The following is an 18,032-nucleotide window of genomic DNA, read 5'->3' as shown; positions in this document are numbered from 1 at the left end:
CCCCGATTCATTTGGCCTATTCCTTGATTAATAAAGACAGCTCTGAAGGAATTGACCGCCAACGACACCAGTGCATACTTAATTAGAGAAGCTTGGTATTAAGTGCCTTTGACTGTTACTATTATTTAATTCAATTGTGTCACATGTCTTTGACTGTGGGAGGAAACCGGAGTACCTGGAGGAAACCCACGCAAACACAGGGAGAACATGTAAACTCCGCACAGAAATGCCGACTGGCCCAGCCAGGACTTGAACCATGCTGTCAGGTAGCAGTGTCAGCCACTGAGCCACCGTGTAGCCCGATCTTAGAGTTGTGGAAGTGGGAGAAGGGATGAATGGATGGGGGGAGGTCTTCCAAAGCGAAGATAGGGAGAAAAGTTAGGCTGGATATTTATGTTAAATTTTGAATAATCCGATTAGCAAGATAATGATTACTGATAGGGACCAGCTGTCAATCATATCACACTCCTCTTGAAATTAGTTTGTGAAACTTCACTTATTATACCTCTGTGACCCAAAAAGCTAGATTAACCCTAACCTGAATCTGGAAGAAATTTGCGATGAGGTCCCACTATCCTGTGAGGATGTTTCCGTGAGGTAGATGCGTTAGATGATGAAGAGCAGGAGGGAGGAGGAGTGAAGTGCCTGACAGCCAGTCTGGACCTGGACTCCTCATCAGCTGGTTTATAATCACTGTCACCTGTATGTACAATTAAAATACATTCAAATATAGGAAATGATGAAATATATTGAATGCAATCTGCACTCCACTGACCTTGATCATCAAGAGCGCCTGCATCAACAACGTCATCTTCTTCCTCTTCAGGCTGCTCCTCCTTCTTGACCTCAACCACTGCTCCAGCCTTGCTTTCAGATTTTTTTGGCCTGGACCGTCAGCATGCGAGACAGCACCTCCAGAACGAGAACCTAAAAAAAAAAGCCTGTAGGCATCAATGCTGATGGAAATTTAAAGTGAGCATAATCCAGTTGTGCCTTTTATTTAGAATTCGTAACTATTTAGTGCTGATTTGGTGTATTCGTAAGTGAGATGGCTTCTGAAAAATAAACTTAAGGCGGAATTTGTTTTAATCTATTGGGAACTGATTGGACGTCACTACAACAGACGAATTTGGATCTAAAAAGCCTCTACAAAGTGCCCAAAAGTATTTTCGCAAGCCCTAGATATAGACTCAAGAAGAACTGTGTGCTTTAAAACGGGGAAAACAATGGAGCTGTTATTAATCAAACAAATTTGTCAAACATTTTATGTATGTGTATTTCAGTTTAATAAGCAGCAATACCACTGAACACCACTGTACCACTGAACAAATACAGTGTTCTTTCAACAACAGCGTGTGTGGAACTTACATTTTAACTTCTAGCTTTATATATTTTCAGGTTAACACACTGAAGAATTCAATCAAGAATACAAATTAGAACTTGTGAATCAGAATCAAATCAAATTGTAACACAAAACTGAAAGCCAAAGTAGCCACACCCAACCAAAGCATCATTCTTGTGCAGCATTACACTCCAACTTTGTACCATTGAAGAAGATATGATCTCCAGGTGGCACGGTAGCTCAGTGATTAGCACTGTCGCCTCACAGCAAGAGGTTGGCTGGTTCGAGTTCCGGCTGGGCCAGTTTACATTTCTGTGTGGGGTTTGTATGTTCCCCTTATTGTAGGCATAGGTTTCCTCCCAAAGACATGATAAAGGTTGAAGACAAACTTTATAGTGGCTTGAAAAAGCCTGTTAGAAGTAGATTATTTAGTTTGAAAAAGTGTCAAGATGACAAAAAGAATGTTGAAGATCCTTGCAGTCAACAATTTAACCATTTAAAGACGGAAACAAGACAGTCCAGCATGAGTTGTTAGCAAGATTCTAGCATGAATTGTTACTAGTATGTTTCTAGCATGAATTTAAACAAGGATCAGTGTTTTCTCATCATCCTTATTATCGTTGCTTTATTAATTTGATTATTTGAATCAGTTTTTACCTGTGAAATGATTTTGACTACTGAATAAAGTGAACACATTGCTTAATATAAGAATGTTCAGGTCATCAGGTCACAGACTTTTTATAATTCTATTTTCAGGAGCCACCAAACCAGGGCATAGATCATGGAGACCTCGAGTGGAACTGAAGGACTTGATGATAGTAAACAACTGTTTTCCTGTTTGTGTTGATATTATAATTGTGTTAATACTGTCTAAAGTGATTTTGATATTATTATTATTATTATGTGTTAATAATGTTTAAAGTGATTTCCTTTTTATTCAAGACAGACTTTGTGTAGTGAGAAGCAGTGGTGTAAAGTAACACTACAAATACTTAAACTGCTGTAATTGAGGACATTTTCTCAGAAATTGTAATTTACTTAGTAGTTTTAAAAATGTGTGTTGCCTTGAGTACATTTTCAGTGCTGTATCGGTGCTTTTACTCCACTACTTTAACCTGTAGTCACTACTTTATTTTGTCTTATCTATGGGAACATGAAAAATCAGTCTTGTGATTCCTGTCCAGTTAAATCGCACACAGAAAGTAAATCGCAACATAAAGATCTACCTCAAGACTTGGGCGATTTATAATTGCAGCAAACTGTTTGCAAGCATTAAAATTGTCCAAAATCTTTATACTCAATGACCCAGAGACTGTTTAGATGCATGTCACTGATGAGAAGATCATGGGTGTTTACTGTATGATGACCGAAATGGCCTTAAACACCCAGCAGGCACAAGACCTCAACACGACATCAGACTGACGTTGTCTTCCAATGTCATGGAGACGCTGCATTTTGTTTGGAAATGAAAATCGGATGTCCAACCTAAAATCAACGTCTAAAGATGTTACAGCTTGAGGTTGTGTGGACGTTACCACAATGACAGCTATCAGATGTTGGATTTTGGTCAGTATTTGACATCAACGTGATGTTGGTTTAAGATATTGGCTTGATGCTTTTATAACATAACCTAAAATCAACCAAATATCAACGTCACTTGACATCATTATTGTACATCAAAATGTCTTTAGACGCTGACTGGACATTGAATTATGGTCGCCAATGCATCAGCTTTTTACAGCGTAATACTTACTACTCTCGAGTACTTTAGAAAGGACTGCTTTTTACTCATACTTTAAGTAATAAATACAACAGATAATTTTACTCTACTTGCACTAAATTTATAGGCAAGTCATGGTACTTTTACTTAAGTATGATATTTCTGTACTCTTTCCACCACTGATCATATGCAGCAGACAACAGCTTTGTAAAACCAGAATTGTACAATATTATAGCACAACTAATGCAAGAAAATCAGTGTTAGATTCAGATAAAGAGGCTTTGATTTCTTTGGTTTGCATTTAAAGTTCCTGTTTGTAGCCATGTTTAAAGAAAGACATCTGTAAAACTAAAGAAGCTAAAGATGAAACAGCAAATGATCAAAACCTTCTTTATAAGCATTTTAGCTACAGCTAGCAACTGTTTCATAGCAATATGACGTCAATCCTCCAGCCTACAGATACAGACTGTCATTAAAGCAGCATCCACAGAGACATGTCCATTATTCTTCTTAAATACAGTTTTCTCTATACATATTTATTTTACCTTTACAAGGCTAAACATTGTAGGAACACAAAGATAAATTTCTTTCACTATTTACAAAGGCTATAAATGAAACTTACAAAAAATTATAAATGACTGATGATTCTGGAAGAAGTCTGTGTTACTTCTCAGGGCAGTTTGTGATGTTAATTTGGAGCTGAGATAAGTTTCTGATGTTCCGTCTGTCTCTCTCTGTGTGTGTGTGTTGATAATGTGTGTGTCGTGGTTACTCAACAGTAAACACTAAACGTCATGCTGGATGCCCTGCTGCTGGTTGCAGTTGTTGGATGCCATGACAGTGTTAGCATGTAGCATGTTCACACAAAATCAATACAGTTCGCAGTTAAAACAATTTTTTACCTTTTTTGTAACTCTATAAAACCTAATGTCAACAAAATCTTCAATCTACAAGAATATTAATCATTATTCCAACCTGGTAGCATTCACATCGGTCCAGTGGTTTCTTCGGCTAGAGTGGGTTATTTTGGTGAATGAATCTGTGGTTGAAATGAATTGTGAGAGTCGATTCATTGACCTGTTCATAAATGCAACCGTTGCTTTGTTACTGAATAAATGTCTTATTCACTTAAAACAGGGCTTTACTGCCACCTACTGGCGGGCTCAGTTAATGCATGGAAAACATAATTTTGACTATAGTTGTATATTTTTCTTTATACTTTATTTTAACATTATTCATGTAAAAAAAGAAGAATTCATAAAGGTAAAGAATTCACAGAAAATGTTTATTTAAATTGCAAATAGTGTGCTTAAATGAAGAGACTGCAGTCTGAGCGGAAAAGAGAATGGAGAAGGATGTTAGGAGTATGCCACTCTAAACAGTTAGGAACCACTGATATACAGTCTAGATAATAGGTCATACCCATGATATCGAAAATGAGCTCAGATTCAATGCAAAAGTAGTGTAACATTACAATAGAGACGGAAATATTGCAATACTGTAAACAATTACTTTCAAATGACAGAAACTAACTAAATATTAAGTGCTACATTTTGGTAGTAATTTGCAAATGAAAGCAAAACCCAGGATGGTAATAAATAAATGGCTGTAAGTAACTGTCAGCTCTTATCTATGGTTTTCTAATGTTGTCACTAATGTTAATTGAGAAGAAGTTTTAGATAAAAAATTTTTTCAAGTCCAGTTACATACAAACATTACTAAATTAGTTCATTTAAATTAAAAACATAATGAGTCACTAAATACCACACAGATATCCTTTAAAACTATTATTAAAATGAGAAATTACATCGTGAAAGACTTATTTTATCTTTGCCATAATCACAGTAAATAATATTTGACTGGACATTTTTCAAGACACTTCTAAACAGCTTAAAATGACATTTAAAGGCTTAACTAGGTTAGTTAGGGTAACTAGGCAGGTTATGGTAATTAGGCAAGTTATTGTATAATGATGGTTTGTTCTGTGGACCATTGGAAAAAAAATAGCTTAAATGGGCTAATAATATGACGTTAAAATGTTTTTATTTATTTTTTATTTTTTATAAAAACTGCTTTTATTCTAGCCAAAACAAATAAGACTTAATAATAAGTAATATTTATACTATACTCAATAAATAATAAAACTGCAGAAGAAAAATATCAGACATACTGTGAAAATTGTATTGCTCTCTTAAATGTATTTTGGAAATATTTAATAGAGAAAAAATTAAAAGGTTTCCCAGAGGTGGCTTGCAGCAGGAAGAGCATCTGCTGTGTAAAACATATACTGGAAAAGTTGGTGGTTCAATCTGCTGTGTCGACTAAGATTAATAATGGGACTAAACTGAAAAGAAAAAGGGGGGATAATAATTCTGACCTAAGTGTGTGTGTGTGTGTGTATAACGTGGATGTGTGGGCACTTTAAGGCAAATTAGCCAACATTAGTTGTTTGAGTTATTGTGTTTTAAAAAGTCCCCGCGTGTTTTGAAAATGTTCTTTCGCGTTCCAAATGGAACCACGTAACTCTGACATCATCAGTGGCTAATTAACGCTGACTGAATCAAGCAGAAACTCTCATTGCTTCTTTCGACGACTAGTAGTTCAGTATTTACTGCGATTCCACACAACGGTGATAAAATGGCCTTTTCAAAGTTAATTTCCCGTTTAAAGAAAGCGTTCGGTATCAAGCGTGCACACGAACCACCCCGTGAGCCACTCGCATCCACCGGCAACATGACAGAAAACCACCGTCATCCGATAACCGATGACCCGCCCCTCTTCCAAGCCTGTTTCCCCAGAAGAGCTACTGTTGATGGTAAATTAGGTTTATGAATTTTAATTACTAAAACAATGCTAAAACACACCGAACATGTCAGAGTAGCTGTTTAAAGATAAGAAATAAAACTGACTAGAAACATTTAAGAATTTTAGGTAGTTTCTTAAAAGGGACAGTTCACATAAACGTGAATATTCTGTCATAATTCACTCCTAAAACCTGTTTCAGGTGCTTTCTTGTGTTGAACACAAATACTGACTTCCAGTATTTTGAGTTCCTACAGTGAAGTTTAATGGCTGCTGATTTCAGGAATATTCTTCAGAATAGGTCTATTTTTGTGTTTAAAAGAAGAAATTCATAATTAATTGTATTTATGCCTTTAGATATATAGTTTAAACATACTTTTTTATTGCTAATTATCACTTCAATACAGAAAAACTGCAAGATTATAATAAAATACATTGAGTGATGTCTTTGCAAATTAACTTCAAATATCTAGTCAAAAGAGTTACAGAATCATATTAATGATATTCCTTCCCCTCTTTAGATCCGCTCCCTGCACTGGAGATCCATGACCTACAGGACGAGCCGATCAGTAGCTCGAAATTCTTTCACACTGCTGTGAACAATCTGGAGCTGGAGGTTCTCCAACCTTCAATTCCTGATGCTCCAGCAGAAGAAGACTTGGACTCCACTGTGAAATCTGAAGTGAACAGCTTTGAATCTCCAGTGAGCCAGCAGTTCTCAACAGACGGCATCTTTGAAGCGTTCAGCGGAGACTCTGTGCAGGTTGACATTGACTCTGCACTAGATGAAGACTCGGAGTCTTCACTGAATCAGAAGGTCTCACAAGATGACTCCGCTGATGATTCTGCACTGAGTCTTACAGCAGACGATGAGACCTGTTTGGACAATAGTAAGTTTATTGCTAGAATTCATAACATTTGTTTAGGCTTATCAAACATTTTAAAATTATACAGTTGAAGTCAAAATTATTCGCCCTCCTGTGATTTTTTTCCATTTTCAAATATTTCCCAAATTATTTTTAACAGAGTAAAGAAGTTTTCACTTCCTTCATTTCCTATAATCTTTTTTCTTAGGGAGAAAGTCTTATTTGTTGTAAACTCTGTGTTTTGTTTGGTTTATAATTTAATAAGATTTTGTGTCCAGTCAGCTAAATGTTCTTCTTTTTTAACAGATGACATCAGCTCCCGCTACAATCTGGGAAAGCAGCTCGGTGAAGGAGGTTTCGGCTCCGTTTTTGAGGGGATCCGCATACAGGATGGTCTGCAGGTATTCATTTCTGTAGACTCAAATCCTTTGATGAAGTTCACTATTTAAAGAACATCATCAGAAACATGCTTTCATTGTTTTGACATTTCTGAGAATTCAAATTGATGAAACCTCTGTTCAGGATTTGAATGAAATGATCTGGATGCACATGTTAATTGTTCGCTTATTTCTTTAAACAGGTGGCTGTTAAATTTGCCCAGATGACACCACGTATGCAAGATCTCTGCTCTGTAAGTACACTACACTTTCTGTTTTTCTCTTCTCAGTCACTGTGTTCAACTCAAAATGTCTTATATTTAATATTAGACAACAGGCTGTGGTTAAAAATCCTTGTTTGAAAACCAACATCATTATTTTGTTTTCAGTCTCATGACCAGCCACCTCTAGAGATCACCTTGGCAAGTATGGCCAGCAGTGGCTCCAGGTGTGCCAATATAATTCAGCTCCTTGACTGGCAGGTCTTCAAAGACCATTATGTCATGGTCATGGAGCGGCCTACGGCAAGTATGGACCTGGAGGCATTTCTGCAACTCAACGGAGGCGTCCTCACCGAGCAAACGGCACAAACTATCATGGGCCAAGCTGTTCATGCTGCCAATGTTTGCTGCTACCGGGAAGTATTCCACAGAGACATTAAGCTGCAAAACCTGCTTGTAAACCCAAACACACTGGAGGTCAAGCTGATTGACTTCGGCTGCGGAGATTACATGATGGAATCAGCATACTCCACCTTTTCTGGTAGGTGTTTTAAATAGGGTTGTCAAAAGTATCGACTTTGGGACTGACATTTTAAAAATGTCCAATTGAACGCTGTTAAACACCACTGATTGGCCATTGGTGTTCACATGCTCAGCAAATATGACTGTGATGAGTGTCAGTATCGATACTTTTGACAACACTAGTTATGAATGTACATAAGCATTATTAATATACGGTTTAAAAGCTCAGTAATTAGCACACCTGAAACCCATCTGGTATATTTATCAACATGATGCTGACACAGAGATTTAACTAAATGTCTCTCCTCCAGGCACAGAAGCGTACATGCCGCCAGAGTTTTACAAAAGAGGATGTTACCATGCCAAACCAGCAACTGTCTATTCTCTTGGGGTTCTTCTCTTCACATTGCTGCATGGAGATTTCCCAACGACGTATGACCTGTACTACCTGGAGCATGACTGGTCCAAATTTACCCTCTCTCAAGGTGAGATGTTCATCAAAGAACAAGTTAAAAAACAGTTTACTAATAATAATAATAATAATAATAATAATAATAATAATAATAATAATAATCTCACCTCTCCTTTTGTTTTTCACAGAATGCTGTGATCTGATGTGGGCTTGTCTGCAGCAGATTCCAGAGCACAGAATTCTTCTAGGACAGATGCCTTACCACGACTGGTTCATGCTGGAGTAGCCAGTTGACACCTTTGCTGTTAATATATAGTGTCTTGTTATTGTATTATTCACTTCTTTATTGTTACAGTTGTTTTTGTGTATTTCTCTAATAAAAATATATATTTTTGAACTCACTTGTGATGTGGCTTATATTGTGATCTAGTCCCAGTGACAAAAATCTGGCATGAGGTTTGAACAGCATCCAGTCATTTATAACACACACTGCAGTTGCCACTGGCGTCATTAAGGCGCACTTTTAGAACTACACTTTTAAAGAATACAGTCCAGCGCTGCCGTTTACCTGACCCAAAACCTAAACATATCAGTCACTGAGACATCAGCAAATCATACATATGTCCAATGTTTTACAGTGAAATCAGAGCTGTTTTTAGAAATGTTTTAAAAGAGAAACATCGTAACATGAGAATGTGACATTCAATACAAAACATCTGCATTTTCACAATAAGAGCACCCAGTTTTATTAAGTTCATTGAGTATTCACCGCCCTCATGACAATTGTGCTTCTCAAACAAAATATTCAGTGGTATTTCTTTAAAGTCAATTCTGATAGTGTAGTTTGTGCAGACACACTGAGGTTTATCCAGTGTTCAGAAGTCTGAATCATCCACATTATTTTATACGCCTCCAAAAACACGTTTACTACACGAATGTCCAGCGTTTGCTAAACAAATAGACTGTTCAACCCTTTACGTTATTAATTTCTTACAACATCTCCAACTATGCTAAAAGCAACGAGTTCTATAGGAAGATGTTGTAAGAAAGTAATAATGTAAAGGGTTAAACAGTCTATTTATAGTAATGTGTTTTGGGAAACGGGAGTGACAACTGTATGGAATTCAAAAGTTTGCATTCTTAATCACCTGTTTCTAAATGGTCTGTCTCTAAAAGTGAGGGGGACGTATGCCCCGTCCCCCACGGTTGCTACGCCCCTGCTTACAACATCTCCAACTATGTTAAAAGCAACAGGTTTTATAGGAAGAAGAAGAAGAAGAAGAAGAAGAAGAAGAAGAGGTAACATTTATTTTGATGGTTCATTTAAGTTTTGTCATTAGATTATAAGACTGTTGGGTTTGGGTTAGGGTTAGTGTAAGTTGACATGTACTAGCAAAGTTTCTTTTAGTCAGTTAAATCTCTGTCAAAGGAGCATATCAAGCTGATTATATTATCAACAGATTTTAAGCAGACAGTCTACTAATACTCAAATGGACCATCAATATAAAGTGTTACCCCATTCTTTAATAATGCCCTAGAAAAAAGAAAATCAGCTTCATTTTCATCTCTAATAGTCCACATTTTCTGTAAGGCTGGTGGTGAACTTTATTCAACCTTCTACCAAACTGAGGTACAAGTAAATCTAATCTTTGTTTAAGATGTTTGTCAGATTGATAAATAATTTAGAGATTATCAATTCAATTTCTAAACATCAGAGCATTTTAAACAGCAGCTAGTGTGTGAGATGTGCTCAACCATCACTGCTTCATGTTTTGGTTTTCACAGACAGATTAATCTCTATAATGATTTGGAGTTGTAAAATGGATGAAGTGTGGTCATATTTGTGATTTGATTTACCTGGATTGATCAGCTGGTTCGTCTGAAACACTGGCTGTAGATGGAGAAGAGCTCCGGACTGCAGGTTTGATGGTGGATTTTGGTAAAAGAGCAGCTGATTTTACTCCGCTGACGTCTCTTGAGGCTGTTAGAGAAAAACAAACGTTTTAACATTTCTATTTATTATTTTTAGTCACAAACTCATTATTAAACACAATATCCACTGATTTTTTCATTCACTCGTTTTCTTTTCGGCTTAGTACCTTTGTTAATCAGGAGTCGCCACAGCAGAATGAACCGCCAACTTATACAGCATACAGTATGTTTTACACAGCGGATGCTCTTCTAGCTGCAACCAAGCACTGGTACACACCTATACACTCTTGCATTCACACACATTAACTACTGCTAATTTAGCTTATTCAATTCACCAATTGAATTGTCCTTTGACTCTGGGGGAAACCGGAGCACCCGGAGGAAACCCACATGAACACGGGGAGAACATGCAAACTTCACACAGAAATGCCAACTAATCCAGCTGGGGGCTTGAACCAGCAATCTTCTTGCTGTGAGGTGAAAGTGCTACCCACTGAGCCACCGTGTCATCATTCCACTGATTACAGCACAGCAAAATACTTCAAAACCACCAAAGATGATTATAAAATGATAAAAGCAATGTTAAAGTAATTCTCCCTGAAGAACAAAACATTTGAATCTTTCAGTTGGATTCAAGCTGGAAAAACTATTACTGAGCATTAAAAAATCATCTAAAGACTGAGAAAATAGACCCCATATTCTATTGCTGATTAAATTATCACTGTATGTGTCGTATTATTATTAACTAAATGTATGAATAATGAATTAAATGTAGCTGAAATAGAATACAGCCCTGGTTTTACATTACAAAACATAAACACACACAATCCAAGAAGTTGCTTCAATGTAATGGCAGGATTTACACTATGATTATCCAAAAAACAAATGAAAAAAACATTCAAACTCACCATGCGTCAGTGGAACAAGAAGAAAGAAAACCAGCTCAATTCTCCTGTGATATTGATGTGTGTAGAGGACTCTATTGGGATAAATAGAGCTCAGACCAGACAAGCTGCAGCATTTTAGATCATCTAAAGAGGTTTCACAGCAGATGATGGAAGTTCAGCCTGGAGAACATTGCAGTAGACTAATATACAAATCACAAGTGCTTGGACAAGAAGTTCACAGCCTGCTCTGTTACAAAGTGTCTGATCCTTCTAATTTTGTGTAAAGAAAACAAAGCTTGCACAATCATGCAGGTTATGTTACCACTGAAGGACAGCTGAGCATCAAGACTTCTGAATGAATTAAAGGTATAATTGTAGATGACCCTAGCTGAATAGTGAAGTTCAGATGTCTTTGTCTTAGTAGCTTTAAAATAGAGCATCATTTATAAAAGTTTGATGGATTCTTGGTAGTGAATGTACAAAACAAACCAAAGATAAAAACTGATCTGAACTTTCAGACGCAACTTAAAATACATGCATAAGACACTGAATAGGAACAAAAATCAATATGTACACGAGTATAAATATTATTAAATCATATGCAGCAGACAACAGCTTTGTAAAACCAGAATTGTACAATATTATAGCACAACTAATGCAAGAAAATCAGTGTTAGAATCAGATAAAGAGGCTTTGACTTATTTGGTTTGCATTTAAAGTTCCGGTCTGTAGCCATGTTTAAAGAAAGACATATCTGTAAAACTGAAGAAGCTAAAAATGAAACAGCAAATGATCAAAACCTTCTTTGTAAGAATTTTAGCTACAGCTAGGAACTGTTTCATAGCAATATGACGTCAATCCTCCAGCCTAACGTTATATACAGACTGTCATTAAAGCAGCATCCACAGAGACATGTCCATTATTCTTCTTAAATACAGGATTCTCTATACTTATTTCTTTTTCAAGGCTAAAGATACATTTCTTTCAATATTTACAAAGGCATAAATCATATTTTGAGAGGATCTAACTGTACATTCACCTTATAAATGACTGATGATTGTGGAAGAAGTTTGTGTTACTTATGATCAGCGCAGTTTGTGATGCTCATTTGGAGCTGAGATGAGCTTCAGATATTCTTCTGTCTGTCCGTGTGTGTGTGTGTGTGTGTGTGTTGATGTTGTTAATAAATAATGAGTGTGTCGTGTTTCTACTCCTCAATAAAAGTGATGACATCATACTGGATGCCCTGCTCTTGCAGTTGTTCCAGTTGTTCAGGTGTGGCTTCAGTGTAAACCGGGTCATTGCTGCATCTGCAATAGCTAAACACACACATTGAGCAAATTTAATCATAATAAGAGTAAAAAAAATTGAATTGTAAGCGATTTGTAGCATTTGTATTTAATCATTTGTATGATATCAATTTCTGTACCTTACTGTAAAAAATGCTGGCTTCCTCACAATTCCTTTATGTTTTCCCAACAGAAAACAAGTTAACGTAATTATTCTTATGAAATTAAGTGAATTAAACATAAAACAATTAAGTTGTCCCCAAAAGTGGTGCTGTTTTAACTCATTTTAAAGTCGTTTGAACAAGCTGAAAAGTCATTTTTTGGGTGCTGAATTCTGTTAGACTCCCAACAAAACAATACAGCTCAGTTTATTTGTATTTTAATATTTGCGCTATTGTATTTTTCTATGCTTTTAAATTGTTTAATATATTTGATGTGGATACACTCCACTTCATGAACAAAACATCTCAATCATGATAAAATGAACAATTCTTTCTAAATAAAGCTATTTAAGTTATCTGGTTAAATGGTATTCATATCACAATATCCAAACATCACAGAAAAACTAAATATCACAAAGTCATTTATTTACAGTCTCATGCAGCCATGAAAGCTTGTAGTAAATAGTTCTGTTTTTTGCATTTTAAATAAAGGTAAAAGGTGAAAGGTCATACCAGTGACCGCTGAATGAGCGACTGCTTCCAGATCTTCAGGGGCCACAACCTGCTGTTCAGTGGTGATGGGGACATACTGAATCTGTCCATCCTGAGACAGAGCAATCTGACACACAACACAGAGGAGATTTACACTGACACCAGGGAACATTTAAACAAAAATATGTACTACAAACAGAATTTGTTTTCCTTTTTGTCTTTTAAAATGTAATGAATACAGGACAGCTTTGTCAAAACTGTCGTCCCCATTCAGATGAGTTTGTGAAAAAGGCCGAAAAATGCTGTACTATTCACGTCAGGCCAGTAGTTGGCAATTTCTCTTTATAAAATACACTATGTGCCTGCAAACATATGATGTCTATAGTTTTGTTTTATTGTGAGGTAATCTGTAATCTACACTTACATGCCATGTAATCTACAAAGCCAAAATTTTTATTTAAATCTGTAGCATTTTCAAAAATTTGGTCTTCCAAAACCAATTTTCAAAGATTTGTGTTTTCAGGCCTCTCAAAATGCCATTGTTATGTAAATAAATGTTCAAAATGGAAAAAGACAAGAAAAAAAACAAAACAATAAAAGTTTCTGATTTAGTTAAGACATACATCATGCATTGGTTTTAATGTTAATGCTAAGTAAACACAAACAGTTCAAGTACCTATAAGAAATCATGTTACATTTGAATTACAGCAATTACAACGTGAACAAAGTAAATAATTGTGCTTGTATTGGCTCTGAACTCAATCTGTTGTTCCTGTAGAAACGTCCCATCATGTTCATACTGAATGTGAGGGATTTGCCCGTCCCCCATCTGCAATTCAAAGTCAGGGTTTCAGTCATAATGATGAAACATAACATCCAACAGACCATACAAGTGGGGTCTCTAAGTTCTCTAAGTTATCCAGAGTTTGGGAAAAAAAACTAAGTAAAGTGGTTGGGAGTCATTGTTATATTGTAAGGGAGTAAGTTGTTGTATATATTGTTTTGGAGGTTAGTTTTGCGTTTTTATTTTCCTTACCACTCTCTCTCAGCTTCTCACTCCACTATTAGGTTTCTTTCTGGTTTAGGTAACTGACCATCATTGTTATGACAGTGCCAGATCCACCAATCCCTGGATGAGCCAGTCTGTGGTGTGCGCTCTGCCTCGGCGTACTTTTGGGTGCCACATTTTTGCATTTATGCCATGCTTAGGTTATTAGGTGATTTATTATCTTTATTATTATTTATTATTCACTGTGGTAATTCAAGTTTACTTGTTAAACTTCGCTGGGTTTGAGTAAATGCTTTGATGGTTGTTGTGTGATTCTAAACTGAGCCTTATGACCTTTTTGTTAGGTTTGTTTTAGTTTAGATTGATTTAGTTAGGATTAGTTTGAGTTTTGCCCCCTGTGTAGTTTAGAGTTTTGTAGTTTAATTAGTTTAGATCGGGTGTCGTGAATGAAGTTATCGATTCTATTTTCATTATTTATTTTTGACGCAAAGTTTAGACGTTAGATTTAAGGATTGTTTTGTTTTGTTAATTTCTTTGATTTGGCTTTGATTTGGCTTACATTCATTGTGTACTCAGAGAATTTTGTAAATGTATATTTCTTTTTCCATTATTATTGTTACATCTTTTGCTTAAACCATTGATTAAAATGCTTAAATTCTGAATCAATTCCTGCCTCATCCTTAATCTGTCACACACATTACATTTGTCCCACCTAAATGTTATAGCATTCATTTTAAACATCATAAAATCATAACAAGAAGTAAGAAATATAGTCTTGTCAAAGATGTCAACATTAAGGCAGTTTTTTATTAAAACAAAATATGAAAGTGAAAAAGAGAAATAAGCTTTCTTTATATTATTTTACATATTTTAGGGAGAAACTCACTTAATTTTAACTTTTTTGCAGTGTAATGACTGTCATACTTTTTACAATGATTAAGAGGAGACACAAACTAAAATATAATTCAGTGTAACAATAGATAATAGACTTTAGAATTTTGTCAGACATATTTAAAACAAGAATCATTTGATAACATGTTCGTAAACTCTATTTAAAGATCATAGTTTAGCACCAAAATACTAATAAATTATTATTTGAAATCTTTATACTTTCCACTATCCTTCAAACCACTAATTTTTTCTCATTTGTCTGCAAAATCTTTAGACAAAAAGGTTTAAAACCTTAAAACTAGGGCAGGAAAAAAATCACTTATTATTTTATATATTATAGTAAATGTAGATCAAAATAAAAATCTCTTCAAAACCAAACTTTAGAGTGTGTGTTTACTGCTTGTCTGAAAAAAGCTTTATTAATTGAGTCATACCTCAGTGACCTGGTTGTCTCTGGTCATTAAGTGCTGTACGGTCTGTCCATCTACTGTTGTGATCTGCTGAATATATGCCGCCTCCTCCTAATAAAAGAAGCATTTTGTCAAAAACATGCCTCTAAAACCTGAGTTTATATTACATTTATAGATTTACCACTTTATAAAATCTAAACCACCTTGCATTAGATACAAGATCAAATGTAATACTCTTCTTTGTGATTTTCGATAACCACCCAACATTAAATACAGGCTGTAAATGAGAAAGTCAGAAAGACTTTGATCCTGAGCCACAATGATGTGTTTCTGACCCAGCGCTTGCTGTAATCTCTCTGGGCTGATGACCGTTTGACCCGCCTGCAAATCTATAAATCACAGAAGAAGTAATTTAATGCAACAAAGTAACAAGATGTGTCTAATAAACAGACCAGGGCTGTGTGACTACAGAGTAGAGGAACTATGACGTCACCTTGTAGGCCAATCGGCTGCTAGCATAAAACTGGTTCCTTTCAATAAAATCCCCATAAGATTTTCCCATAGACTTCTCGAAGATTGCAAATAATTAGCTCTGTGTTCAAACACAGTTCATTACACTTACACGTTTTGTCCAACAGGATAATCCTCACACAACATTTATACAGACCTACAGTACATGCCTTTTGGATAGTTTCTCAATGAGAAATACATTTGTTTTGCTTTACAGTTGTTATATAAGTTTTAAAACATGTACTGTACGTTTTAGAAATGTGCCTTTAGATTCTTATCATAAGACATGTTTAAATAAGTGTATTGCCTGCGTGCACATAGCCCGTTAAACTTAGTGAAAACCTAGCTATGACAAATCCCATATTCTTTTTCATAAACGACAGAAATGAGGGGCAAGTCTGTCAAACGCCTGCAAATGCCATCATGGATAGAGAACATTAACATTATTTTTTGTTATGACGTACAGAAAAAAGCAGCCCATACAGTCACATATGATATACGTTCTAAGGTGAGTGTAAAAGAGTTTCAGGAGGAGTATAAATATTGCATTTATAGTTAAAAATTTGTTTAGATGAAGAAAAAAAAATAAAAAAGAAAAAAAATCATTAGATGTATGTTAATGTAAAATAATCATGTTTAAATGTCAGTAAATATTTATATATTTTTACAAATTTATTAACAACTTTGCATTACTGAGAGCAGGAAAGAGACCGGGTGTCCTATGGTAAGCAGAATCTTTATTAAATAGCTTTATTTAAATAAATGATACCCTAACCCTAATGAAATTAATGAATCTGTCATGATGGTCATTATCTTCACACAATATGAAGGCCCAATAAGAAAAAAAAACTACAACCTATATAAAATATGATTTATGAAAACACTTTCACCAAATAACAGACAAATCCAAATGTCCAACACAAGCTGTAAATTTGGGCTGCATTCCAGACAAGCTCACCTCAAAGACGTATAATGTCTCTGATAAAAAAAAAATTCAAGAGTGGAGTATATCTAATGTATTTTGTGTCGTAAAATAAAATGTGAAAGTATCTTGAGTTTGTGGTAGCCACAAGCCTTATTTAAGCGATTTAACCAAAATCACATTTAAGAAGCCCATTGACTTCGGGACAAGGGAACCGGAACTCGCTTCTGGGTTTTTGCAACAAATTGACATCATAGTTCCTCCATTCAATTATATTCATTCCAGCACTTACTCTGCAGTGTAGCTAAAGTTTCTTCATCATTGTTGATGATGATGGTCTGCTGTGACGGGACGAAGCGAGCCGTTACAGTTGAACAAAAAAATAATTTTTGAGAGTTTCAATGAGGAACAATGTGTTTCTGTGTCGTTTACACTTTTACACTGGCAATTTATTACAGTTTCAGCTAAAAATCTTTTTTTTAAAAATCCCCCGCGTCTTAGATAGCCTGTGGGTGTGTAAATTGCCATTTCTTTTAAAGGTGCAGTAGGTGATCTTCCACAATGCTAACAGCTTAGCATTAATCTCTGAATTACAGTACTCTGAATCCTAGCCGTCCAGAGCCACGCCTCCTGAAACAGGAGCACGCTCACCTTAAAGATGACAGCATAACCCTCTCTTGTGTGTTAAAAGTGACTAGTGCTTGTCCGGCGGTGTGCTGGAATTACACTCATTACTAAGCCAAACTGACATGCTATTTCAGAGCGAATATTTAGAGTTGCATGGTAAACATTATAGGGAGAGGCTAGGCAGAATAGCGGTACTTACTTGTGTTTTGTTGTTAAACTAATTCAAATCTACATTATCGATGCTGTAAAAGGTCCCTTATGAAACTGAAAATAGACTTATCAATCTTTCACCGGAAGATTTAAGTGGCTGAACAACACTTCTGTGAAGATATAACCCATTTGTAACAACAACATACAACGTTACATCCGCTTTGCGTGAAGCTAAAATAATTTTAAAACAAAACATTACCTGTCTAAGAGAAATCCTTCAGCCATGGTGTCATCCTTTCTTCAGTGTGCAAAGGTAACCCCAGTATTGATTCAGGTTTTTAAAAAGTTTTGATTCAGCATGTTTTTGCCGATCGCGCACGCGAGTTCTCTCACTCTCTCGTGAACGCGCAGTTCGTCTATGCACAAACAGCTGTCGACGGAGCTGCGTACAAACGGCTGCACAGTTGTTTAAATCTGCATTTGCTGACAG

The 18,032-nt window shown here is 35.8% G+C and overlaps 2 protein-coding genes across 6 annotated transcripts; one reads left to right on the top strand and one right to left on the bottom strand.

Moving 5' to 3' along the window:
- The first annotated feature begins 3,880 nt into the window (after nt 1-3,880).
- LOC796099 (serine/threonine-protein kinase pim-1-like) lies at nt 3,881-8,662 on the top strand. Its single transcript, XM_009304029.5, has 7 exons — nt 3,881-5,877; nt 6,386-6,754; nt 7,037-7,131; nt 7,311-7,361; nt 7,497-7,869; nt 8,162-8,335; nt 8,451-8,662. The coding sequence occupies exons 1-7, from the start codon at nt 5,700-5,702 to the stop codon at nt 8,546-8,548; spliced, it is 1,338 nt and encodes a 445-aa protein (XP_009302304.2). The 5' UTR covers nt 3,881-5,699; the 3' UTR covers nt 8,549-8,662.
- A 2,983-nt stretch (nt 8,663-11,645) lies between these two features.
- On the bottom strand, nt 11,646-17,943 carry LOC137496359 (zinc finger protein 335-like). 5 transcript variants are annotated; one of them, XM_073910414.1, is made up of 6 exons: nt 17,058-17,124; nt 15,669-15,722; nt 15,358-15,444; nt 13,045-13,150; nt 12,511-12,544; nt 12,239-12,400 (listed from the first exon to the last, which is right to left on the bottom strand). In XM_073910414.1, the coding sequence occupies exons 3-6, from the start codon at nt 15,382-15,384 to the stop codon at nt 12,289-12,291; spliced, it is 279 nt and encodes a 92-aa protein (XP_073766515.1). In that variant the 5' UTR covers nt 15,385-15,444; nt 15,669-15,722; nt 17,058-17,124; the 3' UTR covers nt 12,239-12,288. The 5 variants fall into 5 exon arrangements, with proteins under 5 accessions (XP_073766512.1, XP_073766516.1, XP_073766513.1 ...); XM_073910411.1 differs by lacking the exon at nt 12,511-12,544 and having other exon boundaries at nt 11,646-12,400; XM_073910415.1 differs by lacking the exons at nt 12,511-12,544; nt 15,669-15,722; nt 17,058-17,124 and adding exons at nt 13,782-13,852; nt 15,537-15,626 and having other exon boundaries at nt 11,646-12,400.
- Nucleotides 17,944-18,032: the final 89 nt, after the last annotated feature.

This window comes from Danio rerio, chromosome 8 (assembly GCF_049306965.1).
Source record: "Danio rerio strain Tuebingen ecotype United States chromosome 8, GRCz12tu, whole genome shotgun sequence".
Taxonomy (NCBI): domain Eukaryota; kingdom Metazoa; phylum Chordata; class Actinopteri; order Cypriniformes; family Danionidae; genus Danio; species Danio rerio.
Note: the sequence above shows the minus strand (reverse complement) of the source record. Positions and strands in the feature narration are given on the sequence as shown.